Source organism: Emys orbicularis, chromosome 3 (genome assembly GCF_028017835.1).
Source record: "Emys orbicularis isolate rEmyOrb1 chromosome 3, rEmyOrb1.hap1, whole genome shotgun sequence".
Classification (NCBI taxonomy): domain Eukaryota; kingdom Metazoa; phylum Chordata; order Testudines; family Emydidae; genus Emys; species Emys orbicularis.
In genome coordinates this window covers 150,143,364-150,159,478 of record NC_088685.1, presented here as the reverse complement: position 1 = coordinate 150,159,478, position 16,115 = coordinate 150,143,364, and the positions used below count along the sequence as shown (strand labels likewise).

Here is a 16,115-nt window from a genome sequence, read left to right as displayed (position 1 = left end):
TATTTCACCTCATAACAACCTGTCCTAGATACTAGAAGGTCTTGCAGGAGAACATCAGGAACAATTGTGGAGAGTACTGAAAATTGCAAGAAAAAACAACATTAAGTGGAATAAGGCAAACTGTCAATTTCGAACAACTTAAATCACCTGCTTAGATGTGGATCAAAGGGAACAATATTTACTGAGTCTAATATTTAAATGATACTGACTGTGCAGAGACACAAAGATAAAAAAGGAATTCAGAGATTGCAAGGCATGCTGAAGTAGATCAGTAAGTTCATACCCAGCTATGAAGTTTAAATAACTTATCTAAGAAAATAACTCACAAAGACTGAGGATGGGCATGAATGCCAGATCATGAGAGCGCACTCAGATTTGGAGCGTACAGAAACATCAACACCAGTGCTTCAATTTATCTGACCCAGAGAGAGAAAATTCTCCACAAAAATGCTTCAAAAGAAAGGCTGTGGGGAGTATTGTTAGAGACATGGCACTGAATGGCTGCTGGTCATGTGTGCCATAAGAGCTATGATAGATGTAGAGAAAATGTTCGTGCAAATTTTAAAAAGCTATGTTAGGCCATGAATATGTTTCATGATTTTTCTCTACTGATGAAGCTTCTGTGTCGAAACGGACTATAAAAAAGTGATTGCAGTTCACAAGAAAGTACAGCCTCAAGGATACAGGGATTACTTAAATCCAAAAGTATGATACGAGCCTTCTAGTCACCTCTGATATCACCTACTGATTGCAGACACTCTGTCACCAGAAATATGGGATGAGCTGGAAAAGAAACACTGCAAGCAGTAATACAAAGTATAAGTGACAGGTGGAGAAATCAAGTCCTATCTATTCCCAATATTAAAATGAACTTTTAGTGATTTCAGGAGTTTTCATAAAAGGTCCCTTTTAAGTTGTTAGTTAAATTAATAAATTATCCTGCCTCAGTCATCATTCAAATATTAAATCAGCCATCAACACAGGAGCTGATGGAGTTTTAGTTGTATAGATAAGAAAGAAAATGTATTTCCTTAGAGATAACATGGTGGAGGAAGTGAGAAGATCTGGATATGACCTGCATGTGTGGGGAAAGTGAGAATATGAAAGGATGGCTCCCAGGTTACAGTCCTGAGAATAGGGAGGATGATGGAGGCAGAGAAAAAGCAGAGCAGTAAGGGTGTGAGAGAAAAGATAAGTTCAGATTTGACAGTATTATGTTTAAATTGAGGGAGACACATCCAGGAGATGTAAGAGGCAGGGTGAAATAGAGGATTGAATGAGCCAGGAGTGGATAGGTAAATGTATTAGTTAGCATTGAGATATTAGTTGAAGCCATGCAAATGGATGAGATTAACCAAAGAAAGTGTGTAAAAAAAAAAAAAAGTGGAGGACTAGGAATAGATCCATGAGGCATCTACACAGAAGTGGGAGTGAGGAAGAGGCAGACGTGCCAAAAGAGATGCCAGAGTGGCAGAAGCAGAACCCAGAGAGGACAAGCAAAGTGGACAGATTGACAGATAGTGTCAAAAACATAGAGATGTCCGAGAGGATGAGGCTGGGAATTGTGTGCTTTCAGATTTGACCAGGAAGAGCCTGTTGGACACCTTGGTGAGAACAGTTTTGGTGGAGTGAAGTAGATGGAAGCTAGACTAGTGAGGATCTGGGCTAGAGCTGGAAAAATAACTACGGTAATTTATACCCACAAGCATGATTCTTTTTGCCTTAGTACTAGCAGAATAATTTTGGAAATATCAGCATGGAAGTAATCTTCAGTTTTGACCCAGGGGTGAAATGTGGACCCCGCTGAAGTCAATGGGGGGTTTGCCCCAAGTATCTGAAATGGTCTGTGATGCTTTCCATTCAGCTGCTATGTCCTGACATAAGCACCAGTGTAGATAACGATGTGTAGGGTCATTCTTGCTGTCCACTTCTCTGATCCTGCACCACTGAAGCCAAAGGAACTTTTACCCTTGATTTCAATGAGAGGAGGATTAGACCATGTGTGATATTCACCGAGACGTGCATCACATTTGGAGTTATGGGACACAGTTCTCTGTCCTGCTATCTTTTTCCTCTTTGCATTACATTTAATTCACAATCCTTGATGTTTAGTAATCTACAGTAGAATTCACTGTAGATTCTCAAGCTTCTTTTCAGTGTCCTCAGTTTGCTCACTGTCTTCCAATGTCTTCTCACCTTCATAAGGTTATCCAGGGTCAGTTATCTCTCTGCAGTCTTAAAGTGCAAAGAATCCTCACAGGCTTTATTCATCCCATTCTTATCTTTGCCTTCTGACAGCTTTCAATTTCTGTGTCCTCCTCTATTGCTGCGGTTTCTAAAGGTGGAATTATTCATATTTGCACCCACCCTTTATTTTGTGGGCATAAAAATAAGGAAGCAAATTGTACCTGCAACTAGGGGAGCCCAAGTCCTAGCTCTGCTGAAAACATACTCCTTACTGTGCTATTTTGCCCTCCTATGTTGTACCTCCCAGTTAAGTATTCCCCTGTGCTCTACTGTTATAGTCTATTTGCTATCCCAATACAACGGTAGTGTATTAGGTGTTATTGTCAGGAATGTGTTCATAGTCATATCTTACCCTGTTTTTACACTAAAAGGTAAGTACCATACCTGTAACTTGAGTAGGTGCAATTACTTGACTTGCACTTGAAGTAGAAGCTTCAGGGGCAACTTCAACAGGCAGAGGAGGGGAGGTTTTTTCAATCACTGCTGTTTGACATAGAATGGAAAACAATCATATTTAAGATATATTTCAACACATCACACACACAGTATTGAACTAATCTGACAGTATGAAGGCTTTTTGTAATTTATGCTTCTTTGATTTTAAATAAGAAAAACAGTTTGAAGATTTTATAATTACACCACTTGTGAAAAAAAACCTTTGTACTGGGTTAAACAAATAAAGAATGTCTAGTGGCCATATTTTTTGCACCTAAATTTAGACATCTAAATCTAGATTTAGGCACCTCAATGAGAGTCCCCATTATCAGAGGTGGATTGCACTCACAGCACAATGGACTTCAAACTTCGTGTTCTCATATTCAAGGTCATCCACCATTTCACCTCAGCCTACAATATCTGTCTTTGACTCTTAACAGTTTGCCTACCCTTTACTCCTCCAGTGATGCCAACCGCAACCCCTTCCACTTCCGTTTCCTTCTTCTACTCCTGGCTCTATGACTTTTAACATTCTGCCTCCTGTTCATTGAATGTTCTCACAAAACCTGTTAGCCAAGCCACTAACATCTTCTAATGAATATCCCTTCAAAAAATCCACGTCTTCCATGTTGCTACAAGTAGTGCACCAATTTACCATTAAGAACAATAGTAACTTGAATGGAACCAAAATGTGCACACTCAGTAACAGTCATCATGTGGTCTAATTGTCAACCTTCTCATTTTCGCACCTTTGGATGATTACTCTCAAATGTTGTATCCAGTTTGAAGTTAGAGTGTAATTTCTTTGGGGCAGAGACAATGTTTCTGTATTCATTCTCTAAAGCACTTAGCACATTTTTAATAATAATGTTACAAAGTTTAGTTGTTGTTTTGTATTATTATTCCCTTTATAATTTTTCTAGGTAAAGAATTTCACTCCTTACAGTACAATCCTTCCATTACACTCCCCTCATGTCACTCCTATTGACTTCAATGGGAGCTCTGTGTGCAGAGCACTGCAGAACTGGATTCGGAGGGACCAGTTCTGCACGCACTTACACGAATAGTCCAACTGACTTTAATGGGGCCGTTCTTGTAAGGATCACTTGCAGGAGTAAAATTATTGCAGGATCAGGCCCTAAATTTGTGAATCCAGAGTTTCAAATTAGCAATTAGATTCTGAAACAGAAAGGAACATACAGCAAAATGTAGTATTCCATTCTTTGATTCACAAGTACTGTCATCCACTAAAAGAGGAGTCAAAAAGAGTTACCTGGAAATTTTGGATGCAGGTTAATCGTTGAAATCCCAGGAGAAAGCTGAGGTTGACCAGGCTCTAGCACAGGTTTTTCTTGATCATCAAGTGAAACTAATTCCTAAAAAAATATTTAAAAATTTACAATTTGAAGATGTGATTTTAATGCAGTTTTCTGAGTTGTGTGGGGAACTATTGTCTGGAAAAACAGTTGCTGTTCTTCCATATCTAATTCATGTTAACAGCAAACTAAGTATTACTAATTAAAATATGAAATAATGGTGGCATACCATGCAATACTGCCATTATCTGAAGTGGTTACTCATAACATTGGTGTTACCACTCATGAGCAGCCCCATCTCCCACTTTAGAACAGTTTAAAAATATATTTAATTGCAGTTTAGAGTGCAATTTTATTTTATAAATATATCTATATCACAGATATAGGGCACACTCATGAGCATCTCTGTAGGCATTTGGCTGACAGAGAACTTATCACAATGGTCATTGTATTAGACTTTTTATTTTCATAAATTAGAGATGCTTGCATCACTATGGAGAAGTGAAGTGAAGCATAGTTATTGTTATCCCTAACAAATCAAAGCAGAAAGTATAATACACTACCCACTGCAATATATTGCTGTAATGTAGGGGGGCCTGTTTTACATTTCTTAATTAGGCAAAACTGTCACTGGAGTAAATAAACAAATACTAAATAAGCTCTTTATTTGTGTGACATCTAATTATTTTATTTTTAAAAGCATTTTGATTACTTCTGTAGCTAGGGGAGGTACTTAAACACTGTAATCAAGTTGCCTTTCAATCTTTTTTTTTTTTTTAAATAAACCAAACAGACTGAGCTCTTTACGTCTCTCACTGTTATACATATTCTCCAGCTCTCAAATAATTTTTTAGTTATTTTCTTCACTGTCTCCAATTTTTCAACATCCTCTTAAAAATGCTGATGCCAGAAATGTATACACTATTCCAGTATCAATCTCACAAATGCTGTATACAGAGGCAAAATCCCCTCCCTACTCCTACTCACAACTTCCTTGTTGATACATCCAAGGATTTCATTAATCCTTTTTGCCATAGAATCACATTAGGAGCTCATGTCAAGTTACTGGTCCACTATGACCCCTAAATCCTTTTCAGAGTCACTGCTTTTCATGATACAGTCCTCCATTCCGTAGGGATGGCCTGTGTTCCTTGTTCCTAGATGTACGGCCTTCCATTTGGCTATATTAAAACACATTGTATTTGAATGGGCTCAGCCTACCAAGCAATCCAGATCAGTCTGTATGACTTCCCTATTTAACCTCATCATGGAAATTTTTGTTAGTGGTACTCTTGCATGCTATTCATCTAGGCCTCAATTCAAGGAAGCACCCCATTCAGGATAGCACTTAAGCAGATGCTTAAAGCCCATTAAGCACATGTTTAAGTGAGTTGCTGAATACAGATGGAGTGATGAATCAGAGCCCTAACCTTTATGAACATATGATGAACCACAGTATTAGCCCTAAGCAACTATGACTGATGCTTTTTCATTGTCACTGGTAAATTTCAGTGGAAAATTAAACAATATGTGTACTACCAATGAGTCTGAATTGCCACAGCCTCAAACAGTAACTATTATATTCCCATATATAGTACATTTCTCAGAACTGGATGCAAATCCCATGGATCCTCTATTGTATTGTAGTTATTTTGTGAAAGCATATAATAAAGAATTAATGTTTTACCTTATCAGGGGCTGCAGTTGCCACTAAAACCAGAAAGAAAAGAAAGGAAAGGAATTAACTAGTTTGAATAGAAAGAATATATATCAAAAACATGAGTCATTTTAATGTGTTCTGAAATTATTTCTGCATTCCAGGCCTTAGTACCATTTTAAAACAATTAACCAAGAAATTATCATCAGATTTCAATTTCCACTTGGCTGTCTCATAAAGACTATGGACCTGATTCTGATCTCACACTGGTACAGATGAGAAGTAACTTTGCAAAAGTCAGTGGACTTATTCTGATATAAAACAAGGTCAGAATCAGGCTCTATAAAATAACACAGCCTGCCATCTCATCCCCTAACTTTCAGCTCCATAAGCTAGTTCTTATCTAATTTTCCTAGAACTTGTCAGAGCTGCTGGGAAACACAGTGATGCCTGCAAAACTACAGAATTGTATTTTAAAGCATTTGTTTTTATGTAGTAATTTTGTTATTGCTGTTGATGTTGTGAGCCTTGTGTATATTCTTGTGAATTAAGGGGAAAAAGGGAGAGTGAAGGACCCAAATTAACCACATCAAAAACATGTGCAATTCCTGAATTTGGCTCAAGGAATACTTGGGATAAACATTATGGGCCAGATCCTTAACTGGAGTAAATCAACATAAAGTCATCAAATTCAACAAAGCTCCATTGATTTACCCTAGCTGACAATCTGGCCCTGTAACTCAGATGACGACTGCGAAAATGATTTTTTTTATATTACTGTACAGCACTGCTATTGTAATGAGACACCATGTGTGAAAGGACTAAGCATGTATATTATGGTTAGGGCCCTACCAAATTCATGGTTCACTTTGGTCAATTTCACACTCAAAGGATTTTAAAAATTGTAAATTTCATGATTTCAGATATTTAAATCTGAAATTTCACAGTGTTGTATCTGTATGGGTCCTGACCCAACTCTGAAGGCAGCAGCGCAGATGGGTGGCATGGTATGGTATTGCCACCCTTACTTCTCCGCTGCTGCTGGTGGGGCACTGTCTTCAGAGCTGGGTGCCTGGCCGGCAGCTGCCGCTCTCCGGCCACCCAGCTCTGAAGACAGCGCAGAAGTAAGGGTGGCAATACCGTGTCCCCCCTACAATAACCTTGCGATCCCTCCACAACCCTCTTTTGAATCAGGACCCCCATTATGAGAAATGTTGGTCTCCCCCCTGAGAAATCTGTATAGTATAAGGTGAAAGTACACAAAAGACCAGACTTCATGACAGATTTCATGGGGGAGACCAGATTTCACGGTCCGTGATGCGTTTTTCATGGCCGTGAATTTGGCAGGGCCCTAATTATGTTATCTGGTTTCAGTGAAATTTAGGGTTTGTCTACACTTAAAATGCTACAGCAACACAGCTGTGGTGCTTCAGTGTAGAAATTACCTATGCCAATGGAAGGGATACTCCCATTGGTGTACGTAATCCATCAATTCTTTCATCAGCCTAGCACAGTCTACACAGGGATTTAGGTTGGCTTAAGAACGCCACTCATGGGTGTGAATTTTTCACACTCTTGACTGAAGTAGTTAAACTGGCCTAATTTTTTAGTGTAGACCAGGCCTTAGTAATGAATTAGGCAGAAACCTGACATGCAAGTTATTGTTTTGTAATGAATTTTTGTTTTGGTATTAATCCGCTCAGTTGTGCAGTATTTGTTGTAAAGTAGCAAAATATAAAACAAATAGAAATGACTTTCTTGCCAAGTTTGTCCCCAAAAGTTCCATATTAAAAAAAAAATCTTTATTTTACAAACGAAAATTTGTTGGTAGTTAGTTACTCCCTAAATGTTGTCAACTGCTTCATAATCTTTCAAAAGTGAGTATGTTAACATTAGATTAAATATTTAAGCTTGAAAATGTAATGCATCTTAGGAATTTTTATATTATCCTAACCACTGATAGATAGACCTGAGACTTTTAAATCCTTAAAGAGGGCTACTGTCAACCCTATGTAAGTCTCAAACACTATCTTGAATGTAAATCCAATGCAGCCTCTCTAAAGGATGCCGTTTGCTAGCAGTTTAATTCTTTTAAAATATGGTTTGGATCTTCAAAGATGTTGGGCCAGATTCCTGGCCCCTGTTCCAGTCAGAAAACTGGCCCAGCATCTGTGGAGCCGCTGTTTCTATTCCCTCTCCTTTGAGGATTCATCCCAATTATGGCCAAGGAACACACAACACATTCTCAAGAGGTTCATGATTTATCCTAGTCTGACTGTATGCCAGGCTGGCCCCCAGCATAACTCTAGTATGGCAGTGTGGGAATCACACGAGAAGTGCTTGCTCTGTCCTCAACACTGGCAGACAAGAGGAAGGGTGGAATAGCAACCTCTATCCCAGATCTATACCACTAGAGGAGTCCCCTATGCTGAGATGATTCTTCTGTTGCAGGCTATGCTGGCTTTAGATTCAGTATGCACCTGTGATGTAGCATAAGTGCTATGCTAAAGGCTCCCCAGCCTGGTGAGTCTACCCATTACAGAGCTGATGAGCCCTGCAGGCTCCTGGCCTGTAATTTACCCACCCTTAAGTGAGGAAACTGTCATTAATGGAGCATGCAAATCTCTTGATATGGACCTGTTCGGTCTGTGAAAGTTAAACTTACTTAAACTGGAGATATTTAACTTGAGGAGCTTACAGTCTCTGCTGGCTTTACCACAGGAGCAAGGCATCCTTAGCAGAGGTGTTCTTAATAGAGTTGATCAAAGTTTAATTGAAAATGTGATTTTTCCACCAAAAAAGGCTTTTTTGTCAAAATGAAAATTTCCATGGAAAATATCCAATATTGACTAAACAAAACAAAACAAAAATTGGGAGGAGGGGGTGTCACCAAAAAATCAAAACCGGATTCTTTTTTTTCCCGTTTCTAGCAACCAAAAATGAAGCACTTTTGGCCCAATGCTAGTTTTCAGTAGAAATGTTATGGTTTTCCATTGCTGTAAACTGATTTTCCCCCCAGTTTTTGTGGGGGTTTTAAGACCCCCAACCCCCCGCAAAATTTTTTTTTCATGAGAACAAAAACCATTTCCTCACCAGCTCCAGTTCTTAAGCATTGCAGGTAAATTGAGCATAGAACCTAAGAATATTTTGCATTTCAAATGTCAAAGGTTGTATTCAATGTATAAAAAGGATAAAAATTCTAACATGCAGGTGCATCATTACTGACTTCAAGTGAGCACAGTGTTTTTTTTAATATGCATAATTTTAAAACTAGCGAGTCAATTTTCTTCAAACTTTCCTGACTTTTTACATCTCCCTGAGTTCTATAAAATTTAGAATTTCTAGCTTCAGTTGTTTTGATTTATCCTTGCACAAAATTTCTGGTGGGAAAAGTGTAAATTTCATTTTCGGGCTGAGACTAAGCATGGAAAATTTCAGCTCAAAAGGAACTGTGTAAGAAAGGTATGAGCAACTGAAAAGGCGGAATTAGAACAGAGAGAATCCCTCGAGTTCTTTAAAATACCGAGTAGTCTTTATCTTCCTTTCAGGGCCTAAACAGGTTGACAATTCCTCTTCAAAGATTGAAAAGTCTGAAGTCTCTCCCTCTACTTATTAACTCGTATTATAGTAGATGGAACTCACTTACTTGAAAAGTATCTCATATTTTTTCTACCTTCCTGATGCAGAAATATCCCTCAGCGTTTCAAAATGAAGGCTGCCAAGTTCAAGGTAGGATTTTCCAATGCAAAACAAATTGACTATTTACAATGTTTGTTTGTTTTTTCAATTAAGATGTTAGGGGTTTTTTTTGTTTTTTTTTTTAAGGAGCACCAGGGAATTGATCCTCAGAAGAAGTAAATCTATGGTGACTGCATTTCCCATGAAGTTCTGCAAAATTTATTCAGACATTTCCAACTGTTGCCCCTGTGAACCAGTTGCATAATTACTTCTTGAAAATAACATATAAAGGACTCAAAACCATCACAACACTCCTCACAATCAGATTTTTACCTGCCTATATTCTGTTCACCAATAGCGTGTTGGCAATGCATTTATTTTTGCACATGCTGCAGGCTGTCTGTATTTCTTTGCTTCCGCATTCAAATTAAGCATGTTAAAAACAGGCCATTTTAAAGCTGCTAATGGTATTTAGAGGAGCTTGCAGAAACCCATGCAAAGATTGAGAAAAAAAACTTACAGAAAGAGGCCTCATTGTAAGAAATAAGACACTAATGAGAGTTTTCATATTTTAGAGATGCCTAATATTATTATAGGAATCCTTATAATAGAACAAACATTTTCTGTTTCTATTACTCACAAAAATTAGGCTGAACTACGGTTTTCTCTCTGTGTAGAGTTTTCGGTGTACAAGGGGAGCTATTGTATAACAATGGCTGAGAACTACAGTCTGTAGCATAATTCATTCGGTGACATGGAGCTCTTCATTATTAAAAACTCTCGAATTCTATACAAACACTGTATAAAAAGGATGTAAAACAGAAGTACATGCACAGAAATATAGCTATCTACTAAACTACAGTTCAAGATCCTTTTCCACTCTCACCTTCTTGCACAGCCACCTCGGGCTCACTTTTCTGTGAGAAGGTCAGTGCCTCCACTGGCTCTTCCTTTGCTGGGAGAGGTGGAGGAGAAGTACCTTTAGCAACAGGTTGAGTAATCTGGGTCTTGCCAATGACAGGTGGCTGTACTCTAACTGCAGGGTGATGATATAGCTTGTTTCTATGAGAGCCAGAAACCGTATAACCCATTCCACCAGGGCAGATTTCCTTAAAAGCAGCTAGATTTGGGATGGGAAAATATTCCTTTTAAGAGTCTAAAAGTGCAATATTTTGACACAATGGAAAATATAATGAACACAAATCAACTCTGCTACTGTATGTACATTTTTATAACAAAATATGCTATATTTAAGAACAAACATCATTGCATGCTAATATTGAATACCTCTGAAAAATTACTTTAGGACTTAATTCATTCCTCTATAAAAGGCTTTTCCTCCAGTTTATTATTTCTTTCTTCAGCTGTGTTAAATATGCCTCTTCATCTGAACCATTTTTAATTAATCTAATTCAAATAGTATGTTATTTCTGAGGTGACTTTTCATCTGAAACTTGTCATTGTTTATAGAGCATATGTAACTAGGATTTATGGTTTCTATAGTTTCCTTTTTGAAGTTGCCAAAGAATAAAAAGTAGCTTCTCACTACCACTGAACCAGAGACATCAAGCTGAAAAATCTTGATTTATAACATTTATTTAAGCGATATGAATTAACTACACTAGAAACCTGACATAGTCCTTGATCTAGAGCCCACTGAACTCAACATGAGTGAGTCTTTCCATAGAATTCAGTTGGCTTTGGATAATGCCCATAATGAATGTTAAAATTCTAGTGAAACAATGATATACTCCATATGTCCTAACATGGAGTTACCTGGTTTATAAATCAGTCTCTCAGAATAAGTGAAATTGAATGAAATTTTACCATGGAAAAGATTATTTCAGTGAAATACTAATATCTCCTACAATTTGAAAAGTTCTGCTGGATACTTCCTCCTTGCTGGGGAGGAGACCACTGAAAAAAGTGTTACCAGCAAAAGCATATTTTAGATTGGGGTTTTTAAGAGAGTCATGTGTAGCAATCTGACTTTAAAAACAGTGTTATTAGAAAAGTAAACATATTTTTAAAATAGGCAATGAAAAATACATGAAAAATATCTCGTTTTAAAAAATATTTTGTCATATTAATCTTTAAATGAAAGATAAAAAATGTTTCAGTAACTCAAATGTGATATTAATAAATGATTTAAAGGAAAGCTGTGGCATGTCTTTCAGAAATCTACAACAACATAATGATGTCTATTTTTTCTTAAAAAATAAAATTAAACTAATATCAAAATATCTCCAAAAGTAAGGGTTCCAAAGGTCCCCAAATATATAGTACCTGTTTCATCCTACAATATTATCTTCAAATTAAATATACAGTGGTGATCTTGCCCCACTGAAATTTAAAATGTATACTGAATCCATTGTTCTGATTCACGCAGAAATAACAGGATTAAAATATTGTAGTATGGTATAATATTCAAAAAATAACATGCCTTTCCATATGTGCAGAAAAAACAACAACACTTCATCTGGATTTTTTAAAAGAGTATTTCTTTAGTACTTGCTAAGAGGGCTGATATATGATCAGATCATCTCTAGAAGGGAGGAGTGGAAATCCTGCTCATAAATCTATCAGAAGAAAAGGTAGTTGAAGCTAAGCAGCATCTATTCTGACCCCACATATCTGACCCCTGGAGTCCCTCTGCATGAACTCCAGGTTCTGAGGTTTGGGAGTTGTAGCAGGATGCAGAGGGCCTCTGGCTCTGTGATCATCCCTCCCAAAATAGTGGATTCTTGCGCTGTGCTTGAAAAACTGAGCTGGCAGAGGTGAGAAACAAGTTAGGGGTTTAGTAGGAGCAGGGACTTATTTTCATCACTGCTCTAAATACAACCAAGTTGATATGTGGGACAATAGTGCCCAGGGGGATAATAGTGCCCAGGGAGGAACTCAGAGAATCTGGTCCTTCATGTTCCAGTGATAATACTTCACAGCAGCGGAAGATCTACCTCTATATCTTGAAACATTAATGGAGTAGGAGGCCAATCCCCATAGACTTTTCAACAGACCACCAATCCTTGCCAGCTGAAGAGGGCGATGCAGCTTAAACCCTGCAGTTTAAAATTTGCTGAGTTTTTCATTTAATTTTGATCCACCCAGATCTTTTTACGATGGAGGGCATGATCTAGCCTATTGCATGCTTTTTCATTCCTAATTTGGACAGTATTTTTGCAAATGCTAATATATTTTAATAAATGGCTACCTCATGTTTTACCCACCTTAAAAAGGGGCTCAAAATATATTACAGGGCAAAGTTGTAAACCAGCCTCCAATTTGGCACTTGCAGTCAATTGCTGGTGCAATTTTGTAGGGACAAAAGATGTCATTTAGAAATCCACTGAAGTCACAAATGAGGTAGTTTGATGTCTATATAACCTCACTTGTGGGCACAAAAGTGGAGAACAGATTAAAGTCCCTTTAAAAATGTGGCCCTTAAATATGTTTCTTACTTCTAAAATGACTACATACAGAAGTTCTACTTAATTAGGTGCCAAAAACAATATTACAAAATAATGTCCAAATATACTCCACAGATTTTTCATTCTGGTGAACCCATAAATCTGTGAAGTATATTTGCACATTATTTTGTAATATTGTTTTAGGAATCTAATTAAGTAGAACTTCTGTATGTAGTCATTGGATCCTACATTTTTTTTGCAGTGTGTTCAGTGGGAGTTTTAGTAACGCAAAAGATGTAGGGTGAAATTCAAGTTCCATTGAAGTCAATGACAAACTCCTTTCATCTTCAATTGGGCCAGGATTTCACCCACAGAATCAGGCTCCCATATTAATAATTGACTTTTTTGTATATTTTATATTCTCTCACTAGTAAACTAATATGTTAATTAATTTCATTAGAATAGTCACTCTAATTACATAAATAGCATACAGTATTAAAACACTTAGTTTTATTTGAGAAACAACTTTTGCAAAAAGATATTTGTCCGGTTCTAATTTAGACCAAGCAGGACACAAAGCCCTTCCTAATCTTTAGAATTCTCACAGGAACCATATATTGTTCCTGCAATTAAATAACTAGTCACCTGATGAGAATATTGTTCCATGTAAAAACTGCTCAAACATTACTTGTCTGATAGTGAAAAACAGATGGATTTAAAAAGTCTCCATTGATGTACGAACTATCAGTCAAATATTCATACAGGAAATAATGTCCCAAATATTCAAAAGTAACTAGTGATTTTGATTGCTTCAGTTTTTGGAGCCCAAATTCAAACATCTTAACGGGGCCCAGTATTTTCTGAAAATTAGATCCTGTTATGATGTTCCACGCTGGACAGCCAAACATTTCCAGTCACTTCTGAAAATATGAGCCAATGTACCATAAAACCATGCTCTAGATAAGAATAAAAATTTCCTGTGATACTGTATGGTATCATACCAGTGACATCTATATCCCTCCCTTGGGGGGAGGGATAGCTCAGTGGTTTGAGCATTGGCCTGCTAAACCCAGGGTTGTGAGTTCAATCCTTGAGGGGGCCACTTGGGGATCTGGGGCAAAATCAGTACTTGGTCCTGCTAGTGAAGGCAGGGGGCTGGACTCGATGACCTTTCAAGGTCCCTTCCAGTTCTAGGAGATGGGGTATCTCCATTAATAATAATAATAATAATAGCAGCAGTTTCAGTAAACACAGTGTATTATTATAGTTCAAGTTCTATTCTATCTCCTACAAATCCAGGAACCTACTAATCCACTAAACACAACTGAAACAATATTAAATTGAATACACATAATGGTAATAAAATTGAGCTAGAACAGTGAACTGATGTTAAGTGCTTTTAGTCATTTGTTTTACTATACATCCAAATGAAACCGTGAACTAATCTTGAAATGAAGCCTTAAAAGATTCAGAATTCTGACATTTAAGTTTTAAGTAACATTAGATAATAGGCACTTTGAAATAATCCTTACTACTCACATTGAGTAGTATCTTAGTCTGTGAGTGGCTTCACTAAAACCAATGATCCCATCTCTTTGGTGTACCAAGTTGATGACTGATGCATCTTTTTAGTTCAGTAAGCCTTTTTAAAAAAACAAAACCCAACTGGACTACTCATGTAATAAAGTGTTACTCAAAGTAAGTAAGGATGGTAGAATCTGACCCTAAGTGTACCACAAGTGATTGTTTCATCCAAAAGTAATTTGTAATATTTAATTTTTAAGGTATTACTAATCCGATGAACCCATCCTTGGCACCACCCTACAAAAGTGTGTTAGAAACATATTGGAAAAAAGCAGGGAGTACACTTGCCCACATGTAACTTCAGCTATTTATAATGAAAACTTAATGCATGCAGGTGGAGCAAGCTATTTCCCAAAACCTTCCATCATTTCGTTTCTGCCTTTTATGTTTGAAAAGTATTAAAGGCACTTTGGTTCAATTTATCCAGATCCCTGTAAACTAACCTTATCTTCATGTTACAGGAATTAGTAATTTAAAACCCCCCACACTAAGATGGGTCTATTTGTTAAATTGGAAGCCTACCATTACATAGCAAAGGAAAATCCCATCTTTGTTATGAATGCTTGTTTATCCAAACAATAAAAAAGCTGTATTGTATTTTTCTATTAACATTTACAAAACCAGCAAGAAACTACAGGATACAAAAAATTGATAAAATGTAGGAGATGATATAGTACGTACACTGCATACAGTGTGTGAGTGAGCGTTTGAGGTTTTTCTGGGCACCTCTTACCTGTTCCTGGAAGGGGACATTTCTCACAGTGTGGGCCCCAGGCCTTGCCAACACTGCAACAGCAGAGCTGCTTGCTGAGCTGAACAGAGAGAGGGTGCATGCACTGCTTTCCTGCACTGACAAACCGGTAACAGGGCCCTTTCTCTTCAGAGACCATAGGATTATCAGCTGCAGCAAAAAGGGAAGGAGGACGCTAGAGTTTACATGAGAAACACCACAGGAGTTCCAGCACCAGCTAACAGGATTAACACTGCTATCTGCCAACAATTTTTTTAAAAAATGCCTGGGTCTCTCAGTACTCAGGATATAAGGAAGATTTCTTATTTGGCATCAACAGCATCTGAATTCAGACGAGCACTACACACAACACAAAATTGATATTTTAGGAATCAAAGCTGATGTTCACACCAGAAGTTGCCATGCTCTAGCAACACAGAATTAGAAACAGCACTCTTTCCCATGCATGAGCACTACAGCATAAGCTTAAAGCAGGTGAACAGTAATACAGAACACTGTCAGGCTACAGTCAGAACACCACTCAGACTTACAAAGCCATACAAACAGATGGGACTGCAAAAGGTCTATTTTGAGTATTATATATCAGACAGCTGTTCTTAAATGGACAAGGCAATTAGATATTTACATTTCACTGCGTTTTATACATTTTAACAACAACTGGTTGATTATTTCTAGTCCTGACAACAAAGACATTTTGCAATTAAAACAGCTGAATAAAGGGAACAATTTTAGATTATCCTGCTGTTTGTTTCTTTCACCAGACTTACGAGCTGTTTGCTGAAATAGTCAGTTAGTAATGCTGCAGGCAATGCCCCGCCTCACCTCACCGTCTTTGCTCTACCATCTACCCCCTCAAATATTCGAGATTAAATATTCCACTGAGATTCAAAATTGCTCTGGTCCAAGAAAATCACAGTGCTTTAGCATATTTTTGATCATTGCACATACAAAGGATATAAACTTTGCCTAGTGTGGACATAATATGAGGCTGAGATCCATCCAACCTTAATATTTTTAAAAAAAAAAGTTGACAGAGCTGG

General features: G+C 37.5%; 1 protein-coding gene across 1 annotated transcript in view; it reads right to left on the bottom strand.

The window, feature by feature from the left end:
* Positions 1-16,115, bottom strand: part of LTBP1 (latent transforming growth factor beta binding protein 1) — a 320,752-nt gene that overhangs the window by 103,295 nt on the left and 201,342 nt on the right. Inside the window, 5 exon segments of the mRNA XM_065401641.1 lie at positions 2,632-2,730; positions 3,956-4,058; positions 5,686-5,708; positions 10,220-10,453; positions 15,058-15,225. Coding sequence (XP_065257713.1) covers positions 2,632-2,730; positions 3,956-4,058; positions 5,686-5,708; positions 10,220-10,453; positions 15,058-15,225 — 627 coding nt within the window.